At 30.4% G+C, this 13,144-nt stretch overlaps 2 protein-coding genes across 2 annotated transcripts; both read left to right on the forward strand.

Moving 5' to 3' along the window:
• Positions 1 to 1,097: 1,097 nt before the first annotated feature.
• LOC130807265 (uncharacterized) lies at positions 1,098 to 4,723 on the forward strand. The gene is made up of 4 exons (XM_057672420.1): positions 1,098 to 1,230; positions 1,718 to 1,918; positions 2,043 to 2,311; positions 2,587 to 4,723. Exons 1-3 carry the CDS (start codon positions 1,174 to 1,176, stop codon positions 2,304 to 2,306), a joined length of 522 nt encoding a protein of 173 aa, XP_057528403.1. The 5' UTR covers positions 1,098 to 1,173; the 3' UTR covers positions 2,307 to 2,311; positions 2,587 to 4,723.
• A 5,498-nt stretch (positions 4,724 to 10,221) lies between these two features.
• Positions 10,222 to 11,452, forward strand: LOC130807266 (uncharacterized). Its single transcript, XM_057672421.1, has 4 exons — positions 10,222 to 10,377; positions 10,471 to 10,671; positions 10,779 to 11,044; positions 11,138 to 11,452. The coding sequence occupies exons 1-3, from the start codon at positions 10,315 to 10,317 to the stop codon at positions 11,037 to 11,039; spliced, it is 525 nt and encodes a 174-aa protein (XP_057528404.1). The 5' UTR covers positions 10,222 to 10,314; the 3' UTR covers positions 11,040 to 11,044; positions 11,138 to 11,452.
• The last annotated feature ends 1,692 nt before the right edge of the window (positions 11,453 to 13,144 follow it).

A 13,144-nucleotide genomic window follows, 5' to 3' on the forward strand; every position in this document is an offset into this window, starting at 1 on the left:
AAAAGTTTTTTTTAAGCGTTTTTGGCACTAACATCTATTTTCTCTTAGTGCTTTCGACAAGATAATGGTATTGATTGCGGCTACGACACTCTCAAATATATAGACGATCTCTTACAATCCGTGAAGAATGTTGGAGTCGAAAATATTGATTTATTATTTATAATCTAAGTTTTGTAGTAAAGCGGTAAGCTTTTACGCATGGCCATCGATTAGCATGCGCAAAGCGGTTTACAGCACAGGGCCCCATTACCAAAGGGGCCCCAAACATCTATTTTTATACATATTTGATTCATTATTTTAATTACCGCGAAGATATGTATATATATATATATTATTATACACGAGAGTAACTAATTAATAAAGATTTAAATATAAATATCATAATAAATGGAGAAAATTTATCATATACAAATATTTTATTATTTATTTTCTTAATTTCTAAGAGTTTTTAAAATAAAATTGATATATATGCATTAAAATTTACGAGGCGGTCGGGCTTTCACGTATTTGAGGAGTAAAAGGAAAAAATTATAACGTGCGTAATTAACAAGGAATAAAGTTATTAAAACTTCCGCGTAGTTCCGACGCAATGCAATCAGAATATTGTATTTAAATAATATATCTTTTGTTTTTTAATTATCATATGCTTAAATATGATCTGACCACATCTTATGGCTCCTGCCCTCAATCTATAAAAAACAAGTAATGCTATTAATATCTCAAAATTTTGCACAAGATACGGTTTGATTATTATTACTATAGGTGGAAGTTGACTACATAACCAATTCGACAAGTTCATTTTTACTCATTATTATAGTATTACAAGCTTTTAACATTTTTTTAAGTGTTGTTATTTGTTTATTAAAATTACTTATTAAATTTATCCTTTTTTGAAAAGGTATGAGTATGGTTTATATGTTACGTACATCTGAACTCTGCTATTTTGCGAAATCTACTAGATACGATGGTGTGGTATGATTCATCATATACGACATGAAAATCAATTAAACAAAAGAAAATGAAGAAATAGAATATATTCTTGGAGGATCAAACCGTAAATTCACGACTTTGAAGCTCTTTTTAAGTGTGTATAAATACAGATATTGAAATCTCATCCAAACAAAACACATTATAAAGTACTTGTCATTAGTACGTAATTTCTTAGCAAAGGTAATGGCCCAAGCCCAAGCTCAAGCCCAAGAACACGACAAACAAGGGGGTCTCCTTGTGGTATGTTCTTTCTCAAATTCTTTTCCATACATAGCATTATTGAATTCAAACACATTTTATATAAGATCATCTTATCATGAGGCGAAGTCATATAATTAGCTTATTTTTCTATTGATGTTTTTAAAATTGTATATAATCACTTCAATGATATAAATGATCACTTTAAGACTATAAAAAGTTATCATTTTAAAACTGTAAGTGATCACTAGCTACTCTTATGAAAAATCGTCTATCGTTGCGACGACATTAAAATAAGGATTTCATATGCTAATAATTGCATAAGCTAGACTACTTAGCCCATGTATAGAGAGCGTCCCGCTAAAAGACCGTTTCACTCACAAATTTGTGATAACTTTAAAATTTTAAGTAATCAATTTAATAAAATAAAAATACATTGGACCAATTCAATATAACTGATCTCACCGAAAAACTATTTCTTTTAAGAATTTGTGTACTAATCTAGTTTGTTTTTCTAAACCTATTGCAGAAGCAAGTGTTTGTACAACATGGGCCTTATGGTTCTAAGGTGCCTCGCAACTACAACTGGCAACTTTTTCATGGGGATCGTATCAGTGAAGTAATAATAAATCATGGAAATATTGTTAATGGAATTGGGTTCAACATAACTAGACCAGATGGAGGCAGTTATGTTCCCAAATTCGGTGGAAATGGTGGACTACAATCTATTGTAAATACTCATCATCAAATTGATTCTTTTGGATTTTTCAATTTTCTAATTTTGTTCTAATTTATTTTACTAACAATTTTTTTTTTAACTTTTCGTGGATCTATAAATATTTATATTTATATAGATCAAATTGAAAGAAAATGAATATCCTATTGGCTTTAGTGGGATACATGGATACTATTCAAATAGCAATGAAGTTGTTATTGGCCAAATTAAGGTACACACCAACTTATACATTGAAGGATATGGGCCGTATGGATTTGGTATGGATCTTATACATGTAGCGCAATTTGTGACACCCTATGAATATGGTCTCCCTCTTATGGGCATTTTCGGTAGGCAAGGCAGCTATCTTGAGTCCATCGGGGTTCTACTAAAGTTCGACTAAGGATGGTAAATATTATATACACATTAATATATACCTTTTAAGCATGTAAATGTTCAATTATATATATATATATATATATATATATATATATATATATATATATATATATATATATATATATATATATATATATATATATATATATATATATATATATATATATATATATATATATATGTTATTTTGCCTCTTACTTTCCCCACTTCGTCAATTAGCAAACTACCACTTAGTTTAACTTTAAACTAACGCTTATTTGCTGTTGTATCATTGTCAAACACAGAAAATTAAATTTCAATCTCTAGTTTGTGGATGATGAAGTCTTGGGCTACCATAATAAAACGATATTGTAATTTTATTTTGACTGATTTCTAATTTCAATAAGCCATATTTATGTTTGTGGCCTTTCAAGTTTATTTTGAATTATGTGCTTGAACGAATGTTGTAATCTTCCTTATGTTTGTATTTTATAATTGTACGTGTTCTCCAAGAAAAACATGTTGTGTTGGCACGTTATGTTGGACTCATGGCAGTGCATGAGTTTATACGTAATCATATTTCTGAATATTATATACATGATGATAATTTGCCTGATATAATGATAATTGATGCTAATATATACAAAGAATAATTTAATTCTTTATATAGTTTTATTGTAATTTTCAACATTTTCCATCAAATGGGGTCGGGTGATTTCCAATACCAAAATTGCATGATGCACCTTGGAATGGTTCTCTCTCTATTGCTTTAGTTAGAATATATAACCTCTTGACCGGACAAAAGGAATGCTTACTATTTTGGCCATTAATTTTTCTTTTCTAAATATCTATTAACTTTGACATATTTAATTTGATCTTGCTGAATTGTACGGTATGAAATATTGATTCGTGTTTTGTATTACAATATTGTTCACAACTTTGTCTCGTTGAAAACCAAGTTTCAAAAGAAGTTTCCTGATCCATGGTACCTCCATGACCCATTTAGAAATTTCTTTAAATTATGCTATAGCACTAGACAAGGAAACAACTTTTTGTTTCTTACTTTTCTAGGTCACTAGATTATCTCATAGCAAGGATAAGTACGCTGATATTGATTTTCTTTCGGTACATTTTTCCCTTAACTGATGTACCCTTAACATACATGATCCTTCATAAAGCTACCTCTAAGTGGTGATCTTGAGGATACTACATAAATCTACTTACCACCTTAAGTGAATAGGCTATGTTTAGTCGAGTATACGAGAGATAAATCAGTTTTCCTTACCAAACTTTTGTATCTCAATTTGTTAATTTTCGCTCTTTAATGATATTTAAACAATAATTAAATATAAGTGGAGCTTTTGATGGTTTACAGTCCAACACCCCAGTTTCTATCGGTAAGTCTAAAATGTAATTTTTTGGCAAATCAAGATCCTCCTTTTTCATTTAAGCACTTCAATCCCTAGTAAGTTTTTTGATCTAAGCACTTCAATTCCTATTATGTATTTTAATCTTTCATGATCTTTCATCTTAAAATCTTTAAACAATTTCTTTTAAGCGAGCTTATATCTTCTTTATCATCTCTAGTGTGTGATCTGAGTTACTATAGAAATATCCAAACCTCTTCATAGCAAGGATGAACTTTTCGAACCATGTTCGAGGATATTGTTTCCACACATAAAAGGCTTTTTTCTATTTGCATCTCATCTTTTGAGAAGTAACCTAAGAAATTTAGAGATGCTTGTTTAATGAGTTCTTCTTAATGATTTCTTCTTGTAGCTCACAATGGTAAGAAGGCGTTTTTCATAATGAATTGATCACATAGCTAGTCTTTATTTGCAGCTACAAAGAAGAAAAATCCTTGTTGATATAAGTATGACTCGAACTGAGTCTCGTATATGGGGATGAAGGTGATGATGATGGCGTCTTCCAGTAACTTCAGCCGAGTCGTCGTAGAGGGAAGAAGGAGCAACGCTGAGTTGGCGGATAGTGCTGATTTGCGTCATTGCTTTCCAGAGGTTGAAGCCGAGTCGGTGGCCATGGAGGTAAGCTTAAGCCACCTCGGCGATTGATGCTGGTTGTTTTGGGTTTTCTCCAGTATACTAAGCCGAGGCGGTTGTGGGCTCGTGAAAGCAAGCCGACTCGGCGGCAGTTGCCTTTCGTACAGGGCAGTTTTCGTGGGTCAGTTATTGATAGTTTTTTAGCATGATGTTTATGGGTGGTTATTCCATGAATGTTGGCCGATTATTACTTTGTAATTCTTGCCCCAATATTTTTTATTGTGAGACATGATATAAAAGGTCCCAGGTAATTAGTATTGTATAATGCTATGAAAAACACAAACTGATAAACTAAGAGAGAAAACTTTGGAGAGCCATTATTGTGGTGTCTCGTGTTCATCTTGTAATCTTTTAATTTATAGTGAAAGTTTATTCTCGGTGACGGTGGATGTAGTTATCACATTGATAGTGAATCACGTTAAATTTCTCGATATGATTTTCTTTATTGTTTTCGCTATTGTTTTTCGATCTCTGCTTTCGCTGTCGCACAACAATTGGTATCAGAGCTCAAGTTTAATCTAAGAGTTTTTTGAGGGAAACAATGGTAGGAAATTCTACCTTAAGGATTGAGAAATTTAACGGGAAGAATAGCTTTGGACTATGGCAGATTAAGATGAAAGAGTTATTAAAGCAGTTGCAGATTTGGCGTCTACATCGAGATCTGGAGACGGATGGAAGAGAAGGCTCATTCTACCATCTTACTAAGTCTTGATGATCAAATCATCACGGAGGTTGCTGATTAGGAGACGATCGCAAAATTATGGTTAAAATTGGAGTCATTGTACATGACAAAATTGTTAACCAACTAATTGCTACTGAAACAGTGGTTGTTTAGCCTCAGGATGCAGTCAGATATGTCATTAAATCTAGAAAATCTTAATTCTATTTTATTGGATTTGTGTAATTTAGAAGTTAAGATAGATGATAAGGGTGCAACGTTAATGTAACAGACTGTTCTTTTTCTAAATATAGGTTTAATATAATATAATAGTAAGTAATGCTAAACCGGAAGTCTATCGAGCCGTTATTATTGCAAAAAAGCAGTATTTTCAAAAAAAAAAAAAAAAGCAAAACTTAAAACATTAAAATATAATTTTACGTATTACATCTTGCTTTAATACATAATTATCGTTATTACATATCCATTATATAAATTACATATATAATATATCCTAATATCACATAGACGATACAATAGCTTCTTAATAATCTCATGTAAAGTCACCTGCAACATCTGCTCCCATTATAAGGGAATAGCCGATGGGAATTGGTCAGCTAATAAGCCGAGTATAAAAACTTGCCAGCATAATACAAGTATACAAATATGCAAAATGATTTATGCAATAAAGAGGATTCATTTTTTTTATGTTAATTATATATGTATAACTTCTGATCCTTCTGCTTGAGTACTAAGGCGTGATTTACTAACAATTATGCTTGAGCTTTAGGGCATGGAATCCGATTAGTTCTTTAATTAATCACTACAAGAAAACTTGTTTTTAGCAACAAGTTTTAGCAACGACTATATTTTTTTCGTTGCGAAAAATACAAGTTGTTGCGAAATCCGTTGTTGTTGCTAAATAATCGTTGCCATAAAAAAATAATGAGTGCGGACTTTGATGAACTCAATTTAGATTAACATACAACTTATAGACTCATTTTAAAACATTTAAAACCTTTAAAATGTAAATATATTTAACTATGAACAACTAAATCAAGACTCCTCTAGGACTTGATTAGGAATTCTTTAGAACCCTAAACCCATGACACCAAGCGGGCTTGAATCCAAGTCAAAAAATTTCAATAACAAAGGATCTAAGTTCGTGTTTGGATGTGGATCATTTAAAAATTTATGAGTTTTGGTCCTGATCTAGTTGGACCAGATCTAGGTTAAGACTTTGGCCAAACCTTAAGTGGAATATATAAAACATGGGTGTGGATCCTTGTCTGTGAAAGATTAAACTTGTTGCAACAAAGACAACAGTAAATTCTCCTTATTGATAGTTCGTGTTGGCCTCTTAGGTTTTGATGATGACTTCACTTCTAAATAAACAAACATACTTTAGAGATTGTTCTGTAGGTATATATTCGATTGTGTTAATCGTTGATGAAGTCTATGACTTTGTTCGTGGAAGCTGTATGTGTCTTAAATATCCAAGAAATTGGACAATTGCTTTAGAAGTCAGTTTATTGTTCCTCCTGACGAAAATTGTAGATGGAGACAGTATGCTGTTCCCCACGATACAGGTCTGAAGAAGACATTGACTGGAAGTTAAAATTAAATGCTTTTATCGTATACTAATTAGAGCTAATTGTTTTATCTATCTCATATTTCTATTTATGGAAGTAATCACAAAATAAGACAAATTAGCAATTATACTTTATTATGTTTTTTTTTCAACTTTAAGGAGTTGAGTACACGAGAGGTATAGGTGAGATTCAATCACAAAACCTTGTCTGTGAAAGATTAAACTTGTTGCAACAAAGACAATAGTAAATTCTCCTTATTGATAGTTCGTATAGCGTTTCTGTAGTTTAATTTCTTGTTTCTTTTCTTTTTTGCACTCTCTTTGCTTCAACATATAATTCTTTATGATCTTGATTTGAATTTACATTAAAGTATATCAATATACTTTTGGATACTAAATTGATAAATATAAGTACATTTTGGATAATGTTTGTATTGTAAGTAAATATTTATGAGGAAAATAAAATCAAAATATGAGAACAAGGTTATTAGAGTAGAAAATAAAGAGAATATTATTGTTGTCAAAGGTAAGAAATAGTTGTTATGCAATGTAGAAGAAGAAAAGGAAAATTAGTTCCTTTATTTTTAGGTATATATTTACCCTAGTGGATAGAGATGAAATATTTTCATCCTCCTTCCCGAAAATAAGGTTGATCATTTTCCTTCTCCTTCATGTTTCACATATCATTATATTCTTAATCCTTCATCTCTACTTTCAAATTTATCTTTACGGACCTTCGCTTATATATTATGATTAGTTTTCCCTTAATTATTTACCTTCAATACAATCACACCCTTACTTAACGAAACTTTTGATATTCAATAAATAATAAAAGTGCTTAAATTAATTTTTATTCAATACATAGAGTGATAAAATAGAAATTTAATTGTTATGGTGATGAAATTGTGACTAACTTAAAGTTGTTAATATAAATATTAATTAAAGTTCTCATACTTTTAAGAAAATTAAAATTGTGTAATCTTCCAACAACGTTATCATAATGATTTTTTGTCGTTTTCAAAATAATTTTTGATTATCATGTATTTTTTGTTTTTAAATTTTTTATTTTAGAAAATAAAATTTTGATGAATATCTTTTTTAATTAGAAAATACTTTAGCATAAAAATGCAAATATAATATTCTAAGAAACTTTAGTTGGGAATCTTATATAGCTTTTGAATTTAAAAATATTATACTCGTAGAAAAGATAAAAAATCATGTCTTATTGTGCTTATATACTAAGGGATAGGTTGATGTTAACTTTAGTAGAAATTATTTAGAGAAACATATCTTGCATTAATATTCTACCCAAAAATATTACATTCCATGTAATTTAATTAGACCAATAGTAATATTCCATATGGCTAAACACTATGAGAGACTAGAGTGTCACATGAACTTTTACTGTCTTTTTATTAGATTGTATGATATCTTATAAATATCAAAATTCTCATTCTTTTTCAATTTTGTATAGAAAAATTAAACATTAACTATTTTATTCTACATTCTTTTAAATAATTTGTTGGAAATAAATAATATTATCTAGCAAGCTATGTTTTATAATAACTTATTGTGTTTAACTAAATTTAAGTGATTTTATCGTATACATGTTAATGAAAATGGTTTTGTCTATCTTCTAAAATTTAGTTCTTTTTTATCAAAACATAAAAGACTAGCTACAAGTTATAATTTTTAAAAAAAATTTCATTATCTTTATGTTAGGTAAGAATATTTAAAGTTTCTATATTTATATTCTCCATTATACAAAGAACAAATGCTCTTATACATCAAAGTTGATAATCACTATCTGAATGAATCTATAATGTTCAAACATTGCTTTTACAAGTTAAAACCCCAATTATCCAAAACTAAGAAATATTTATAAAATTAAAATATTCATCTACTTAATTATTCTGCTAACATCAATATTTATAAAATGATAACCAAAATCTTATCTTAATAATTTTATGATGATAATTATGATTAAGGATATTGTATTGTTGCATATCATGAATAAAGTGTGAGAACGATGATGTATTAGAGTTCGAACAATGTGTTTCAAACTCCAATATTGCCAAGATCGAGTGTATGAGGTTTTGTGACAAACAAATTACGCTATCAATGATATCGATGTTTGTAGGAGAAAGTAAAGCAATAAAACGACACAAAAATTTAACGAGGTTCACCCAACTTAGGCTACGTCCTCCGGTGTGTAGTATCTCTTATATTATCAAAGGAGTTCAAAGAACTCTCAAATAGGGAGAATTACAATAGAGAAGAGATATAGGCTAGTGTTTGGCTTGGGGTGTATTTTGTGGATGTGTGTCATTACAATGAGAGCTCTCTATTTATAGGAGAGATCACACTAAGTAACATTAAGTATATTAAAGCTATGAATAAATGATAATGAAACATTCCCAAGTATTTGAAGAGTCAAAATCAGCATCCTAGGAGTATCAGAGACATCGCTCGACCAAAGCAGAGGCTCGCTCGGTCGAGCGGACTACAGGAAGTTTCTGGTTGCATTCTGTATGCTCGCTCGACCCATTCTGAAGCTCGCTCGGTCGAGCGAGCTGTTCGAATGGCACTTCAGAGGGCTTCTAACAGTATTGCTCGACTTGCATAGTAGAGCATCTTAAACCTTTGAACTTCTTCATTTGGTCCCATAACTCCCATGAATAACTCATACTTCATTACCTCATTTAATCCATACTTTAATCATCATCATAAACCACAATCATCAAGACTTATCTTAATACACCCATTCATGGCATACTTATGGGATTCCATCCCAAGAGTCACCATGAATGCACACGCAAAATGTGCACTCAAGTCACACCAATCATAACAAAGTGTTTGTGTATGCATGGTTATAAAATATTTTCATTTCATAGGAGGAGTTAGATGTAATGATTGATCACTAAGTTAGCCTTTGTTTAGTAAATCATAAATTGAAATGTTTACTTAGAAAAATCAATTTACTTAGTAATGAAAAACATTCATTAGTAAAATTAGTACTTTTTATCAGTAAAAATAGAATTACTTTACCAATAATCTTTTAAGTTAGTAAAATTTTGTCATGAATAATCAATAAAATAAAATTCAGATAAATTAACAAACTTACATATCCGTGCATTGCACGGGAACATATACTTGTTCACACTAAATTAATATGCACTAGTTTTAATATTCCTTCCCTTAGTTAGTCACTTGAATTTATTCATTAAAAGGAAAGGTGTAAATTATTTTAGAACTACAACTAGGTTTAAGGATTGAACCTTATTTAGACTTGTATGTAAATGACATTTACGTCTCCTTATTTGGATGGTTCAGACCCTTTTTTTAAATTCCAACATATAGAAAGTCGCAACAAGACTTTTATGTATCCTATCAAGTGTACTTTAAAGATTGTTATAAATCATAAATTTAATCTACATGGATTGAAAATTCATGAGATTTAATTTTATCATTTGTTTTTGATCACGTGTACAAATATAAAGATATAATCATAAATATATAAAGTAGTATATATGCTAGAATCCAAGTGAAAAGTTAAAGTGGAGGAGAAGAATATTTTTGTTAGTGAATTAAAAAAGGTAAAGTTACAACTTCAAAGCTTTCTTAATGAGTGTATAAATACACATAAACGTATTGGTGAATCACAACAAATCACATAGAAAAGTAAAGTACTAGTCATCGAGTAATTTGTGATAGAGCAAAAAAGATGGCACAAGTAGAAGCACAATTCCAAGCAGAAGAACAAGCCCAAGAAAAAGGAGTCTTATTGGTATGCTTTTTATCATATTCCGTTCTTTGTATGTAAAACATTAGTTTATGCTTATATTAATATTAAAAATCTCATTTTTAATATTATTCGCAGAAGCAAGGAACTGTGAGATATGGGCCTTATGGCTCTTCGTCTCCTCAAAACTTCGACTGGCAACTTCTTCATGGCGAACGTTTCATTCGTGTGTCCATAAGACATGGTTGGATTGTCGACGCAATTGGGTTTAGGGCACGTAGACCAGATGGTGGTAACAGAGATGTTCATTTCGGTGGAAATGGTGGAAATCAATCTCATGTAAATACGCATTATCTAATTTTCTTTTTTTTATTTTTATGTTATAATTATATAAGTACACTAAACGTTTCTTTTTAAAAAAATTATTAATTAATTTTAATGTATAGATTGATTTGCGACCTTCTGAGATTGTTCTTGGCTTTAGTGGAAAATCTGCATACTCAATCGGCGCGAATCAGGTTGTTATTGCCCAAATCTACGTACACACTAATGAGCGTACCCTTGGACCGTATGGAAGTGCTACCGATGTTACAAATGTTACCGATTTTTACTCACCAATTCGAGTTGATCGCCCTCTTGTTGGAGTTTTTGGTAGGTGTGGTAGGTATCTTGAGTCTGTTGGGGTGATACTAAGGTTAAACAACTAAGGATGGTACGTATTATATAAGTTACTTTGCCTCCTTTAATTTTAACTTTGTAAACTACCATTTAATTAATATTTTATCGAAATCTGTGTTAAATTCAGGATCTTCCATCCTCAAAGTAAGCAACATGCATAATTATGATGCCGATGAAGTATTGAGCTACCATATTATATTAATAATGCCTTCATCTTTCGGCAAAAATAAGTTTCTTCAACAATCTTCAATTTAAATGTGTCCCTTAATTTGGTGTGTTTTCAATTTCAATAAGCCCCATTTTGGTACTTCTCTAGTACATGGCCTCTCATGTATGATCCTAAATCATATTCTTGAGTGAATGTTGTATTTTCCTTATGTTTTTCATGAACGCGTGTATTTTAAGCAATGATATATAAAGTCTCCTCGTATTATGTTTCTTATGTTAATGAACCAAATAAGCATAGTCCCAGCAGCTTTATATTTCCGTTTAAAATTAAAATTTATGACAGGATGCTCTAAGCATAAGGATTTAAGAATGAACAAGAGGATGCAAATAAGGGGCTTGAATAGAGTATGACAAACTTTTGCGAAACTAGTCAAGGCATTGACTTAAATAGTCAACGGCTTGAAACTTAAAGAAAAAACTGTTTGCGGAATAAAGATATGCAAGGTCTCAAACTATGAGTTTGTAACATGAAACAAAATAAGAACTTTTATGAAAACAATTATGGAGAACACAAGTGAATTATAGAGTTCAGACCTAGAAAGGGTCTACTTCTCCACCCTTTAGTTTTTTACAACTCTTAGGATTTTGACAAAGTTTCTTTATTTACTTTAACTTAGTGTTCTAGAGTACAAGCTTTAGACAAAGGTCACACTAATCTTTCAAATACTTCCTGTACCCCTATGTTACCGATTTGGACACTCAATTCCTAATGAACTAAAGAAACACACTTTGACCTCTAAACTTCCTCTTTTCTTTTACTTAAAAAAAAGATTTATTTGAGACTTTACATAAAACAAAAATAATACTAAAACTAAGTGTTATACTATGAAAAATAAAATCAATCTCTAAAACATAAAAGGATAAAGAGCGTTCTTGTATGTGAGCACAAAGAGATATTAATTTCGATGAGTACTCTTTGAACACTTGAAGACTTAGCTCGCTAGACTCATCCTAGACCTGCAAGACAATATCTAGACCCGAACTATTATTTTTCTTAAAATAAATTTAAAATTTATTCTAAATTTTTATTTTATAATTATTTGAACTCAATTTAGATTAACATACAACTTATAGACTCATTTTAAAACATTTAAAACCTTTAAAATGTAAATATATTTAACTATGAACAACTAAATCAAGACTCCTCTAGGACTTGATTAGGAACTGTTTAGAACCCTTAACCCATGAGACCAAGCGGGCTTCAATCCAAGTCATATCTTTTCAATAACAAAGGATCTATGTTTGGGTTTGGGTGTGAATCATTTAAAAATTAATGGGTTTGGATCCCGATCAAGTTGGACCAGACCGATCCAAAACTATACTAAGACTTAGGCCAAATCTATGACTATCCCTAATGATGAATATTATATTTGATGCAGGATTATGGAAAAACTAATTGAGGGATATAAATCACATTTTTTTGGGTTCCTTTTAAATTTCTTTATTGTTTGATATTGTTGGCTCATGGTTAGTATACTCCATATGAAACATAATCTCTTTTTTGATTAAGAATTCCTAATTTGAATCTCTTTATCGTAGTGGACTTTTTTCGAATAAGCTTATCAATCGTCTTTTTAGTAGTAATAAAAACTTTAATCAGAAGACAAGACCCACATTACCTTAGACACTTTTTTGGAACCTATGATGTATATAAGATTTTTCTTAAGCATATTACACGTTATCGGATCAGATTAGTAGAATAATGCAAGGTTTGAACAAAATTCTCTCTGTCTCAAAAGTTAAAAACTATATTTCCACCTTAATCTTAATTAACAAACTAAAATTTAACATAACCCCATTATAGTTTTCCCCATTAATTGAAAGCTATGTTTTATAATAGCTGTACAATTTTAGGAAGAAATTTTATTATATAAATATTTTAATATACTTGTCACACTAATTCACA

The sequence above is a fragment of the Amaranthus tricolor genome, chromosome 3 (genome assembly GCF_026212465.1).
Source record: "Amaranthus tricolor cultivar Red isolate AtriRed21 chromosome 3, ASM2621246v1, whole genome shotgun sequence".
NCBI lineage: Eukaryota > Viridiplantae > Streptophyta > Magnoliopsida > Caryophyllales > Amaranthaceae > Amaranthus > Amaranthus tricolor.

Coding starts and splice junctions, on each gene's coding strand:
- LOC130807265 (XM_057672420.1), top strand. CDS start 1,174: ATGGCCCAAGCCCAAGCTCAAGCCCAAGAACACGACAAACAAGGGGGT. Junction 1,231..1,717: donor AACAAGGGGGTCTCCTTGTG/GTATGTTCTTTC, acceptor AACCTATTGCAG/AAGCAAGTGTTTGTACAACA. Junction 1,919..2,042: donor ATGGTGGACTACAATCTATT/GTAAATACTCAT, acceptor ATATTTATATAG/ATCAAATTGAAAGAAAATGA.
- LOC130807266 (XM_057672421.1), top strand. CDS start 10,315: ATGGCACAAGTAGAAGCACAATTCCAAGCAGAAGAACAAGCCCAAGAA. Junction 10,378..10,470: donor AAGAAAAAGGAGTCTTATTG/GTATGCTTTTTA, acceptor TATTATTCGCAG/AAGCAAGGAACTGTGAGATA. Junction 10,672..10,778: donor ATGGTGGAAATCAATCTCAT/GTAAATACGCAT, acceptor TTTAATGTATAG/ATTGATTTGCGACCTTCTGA.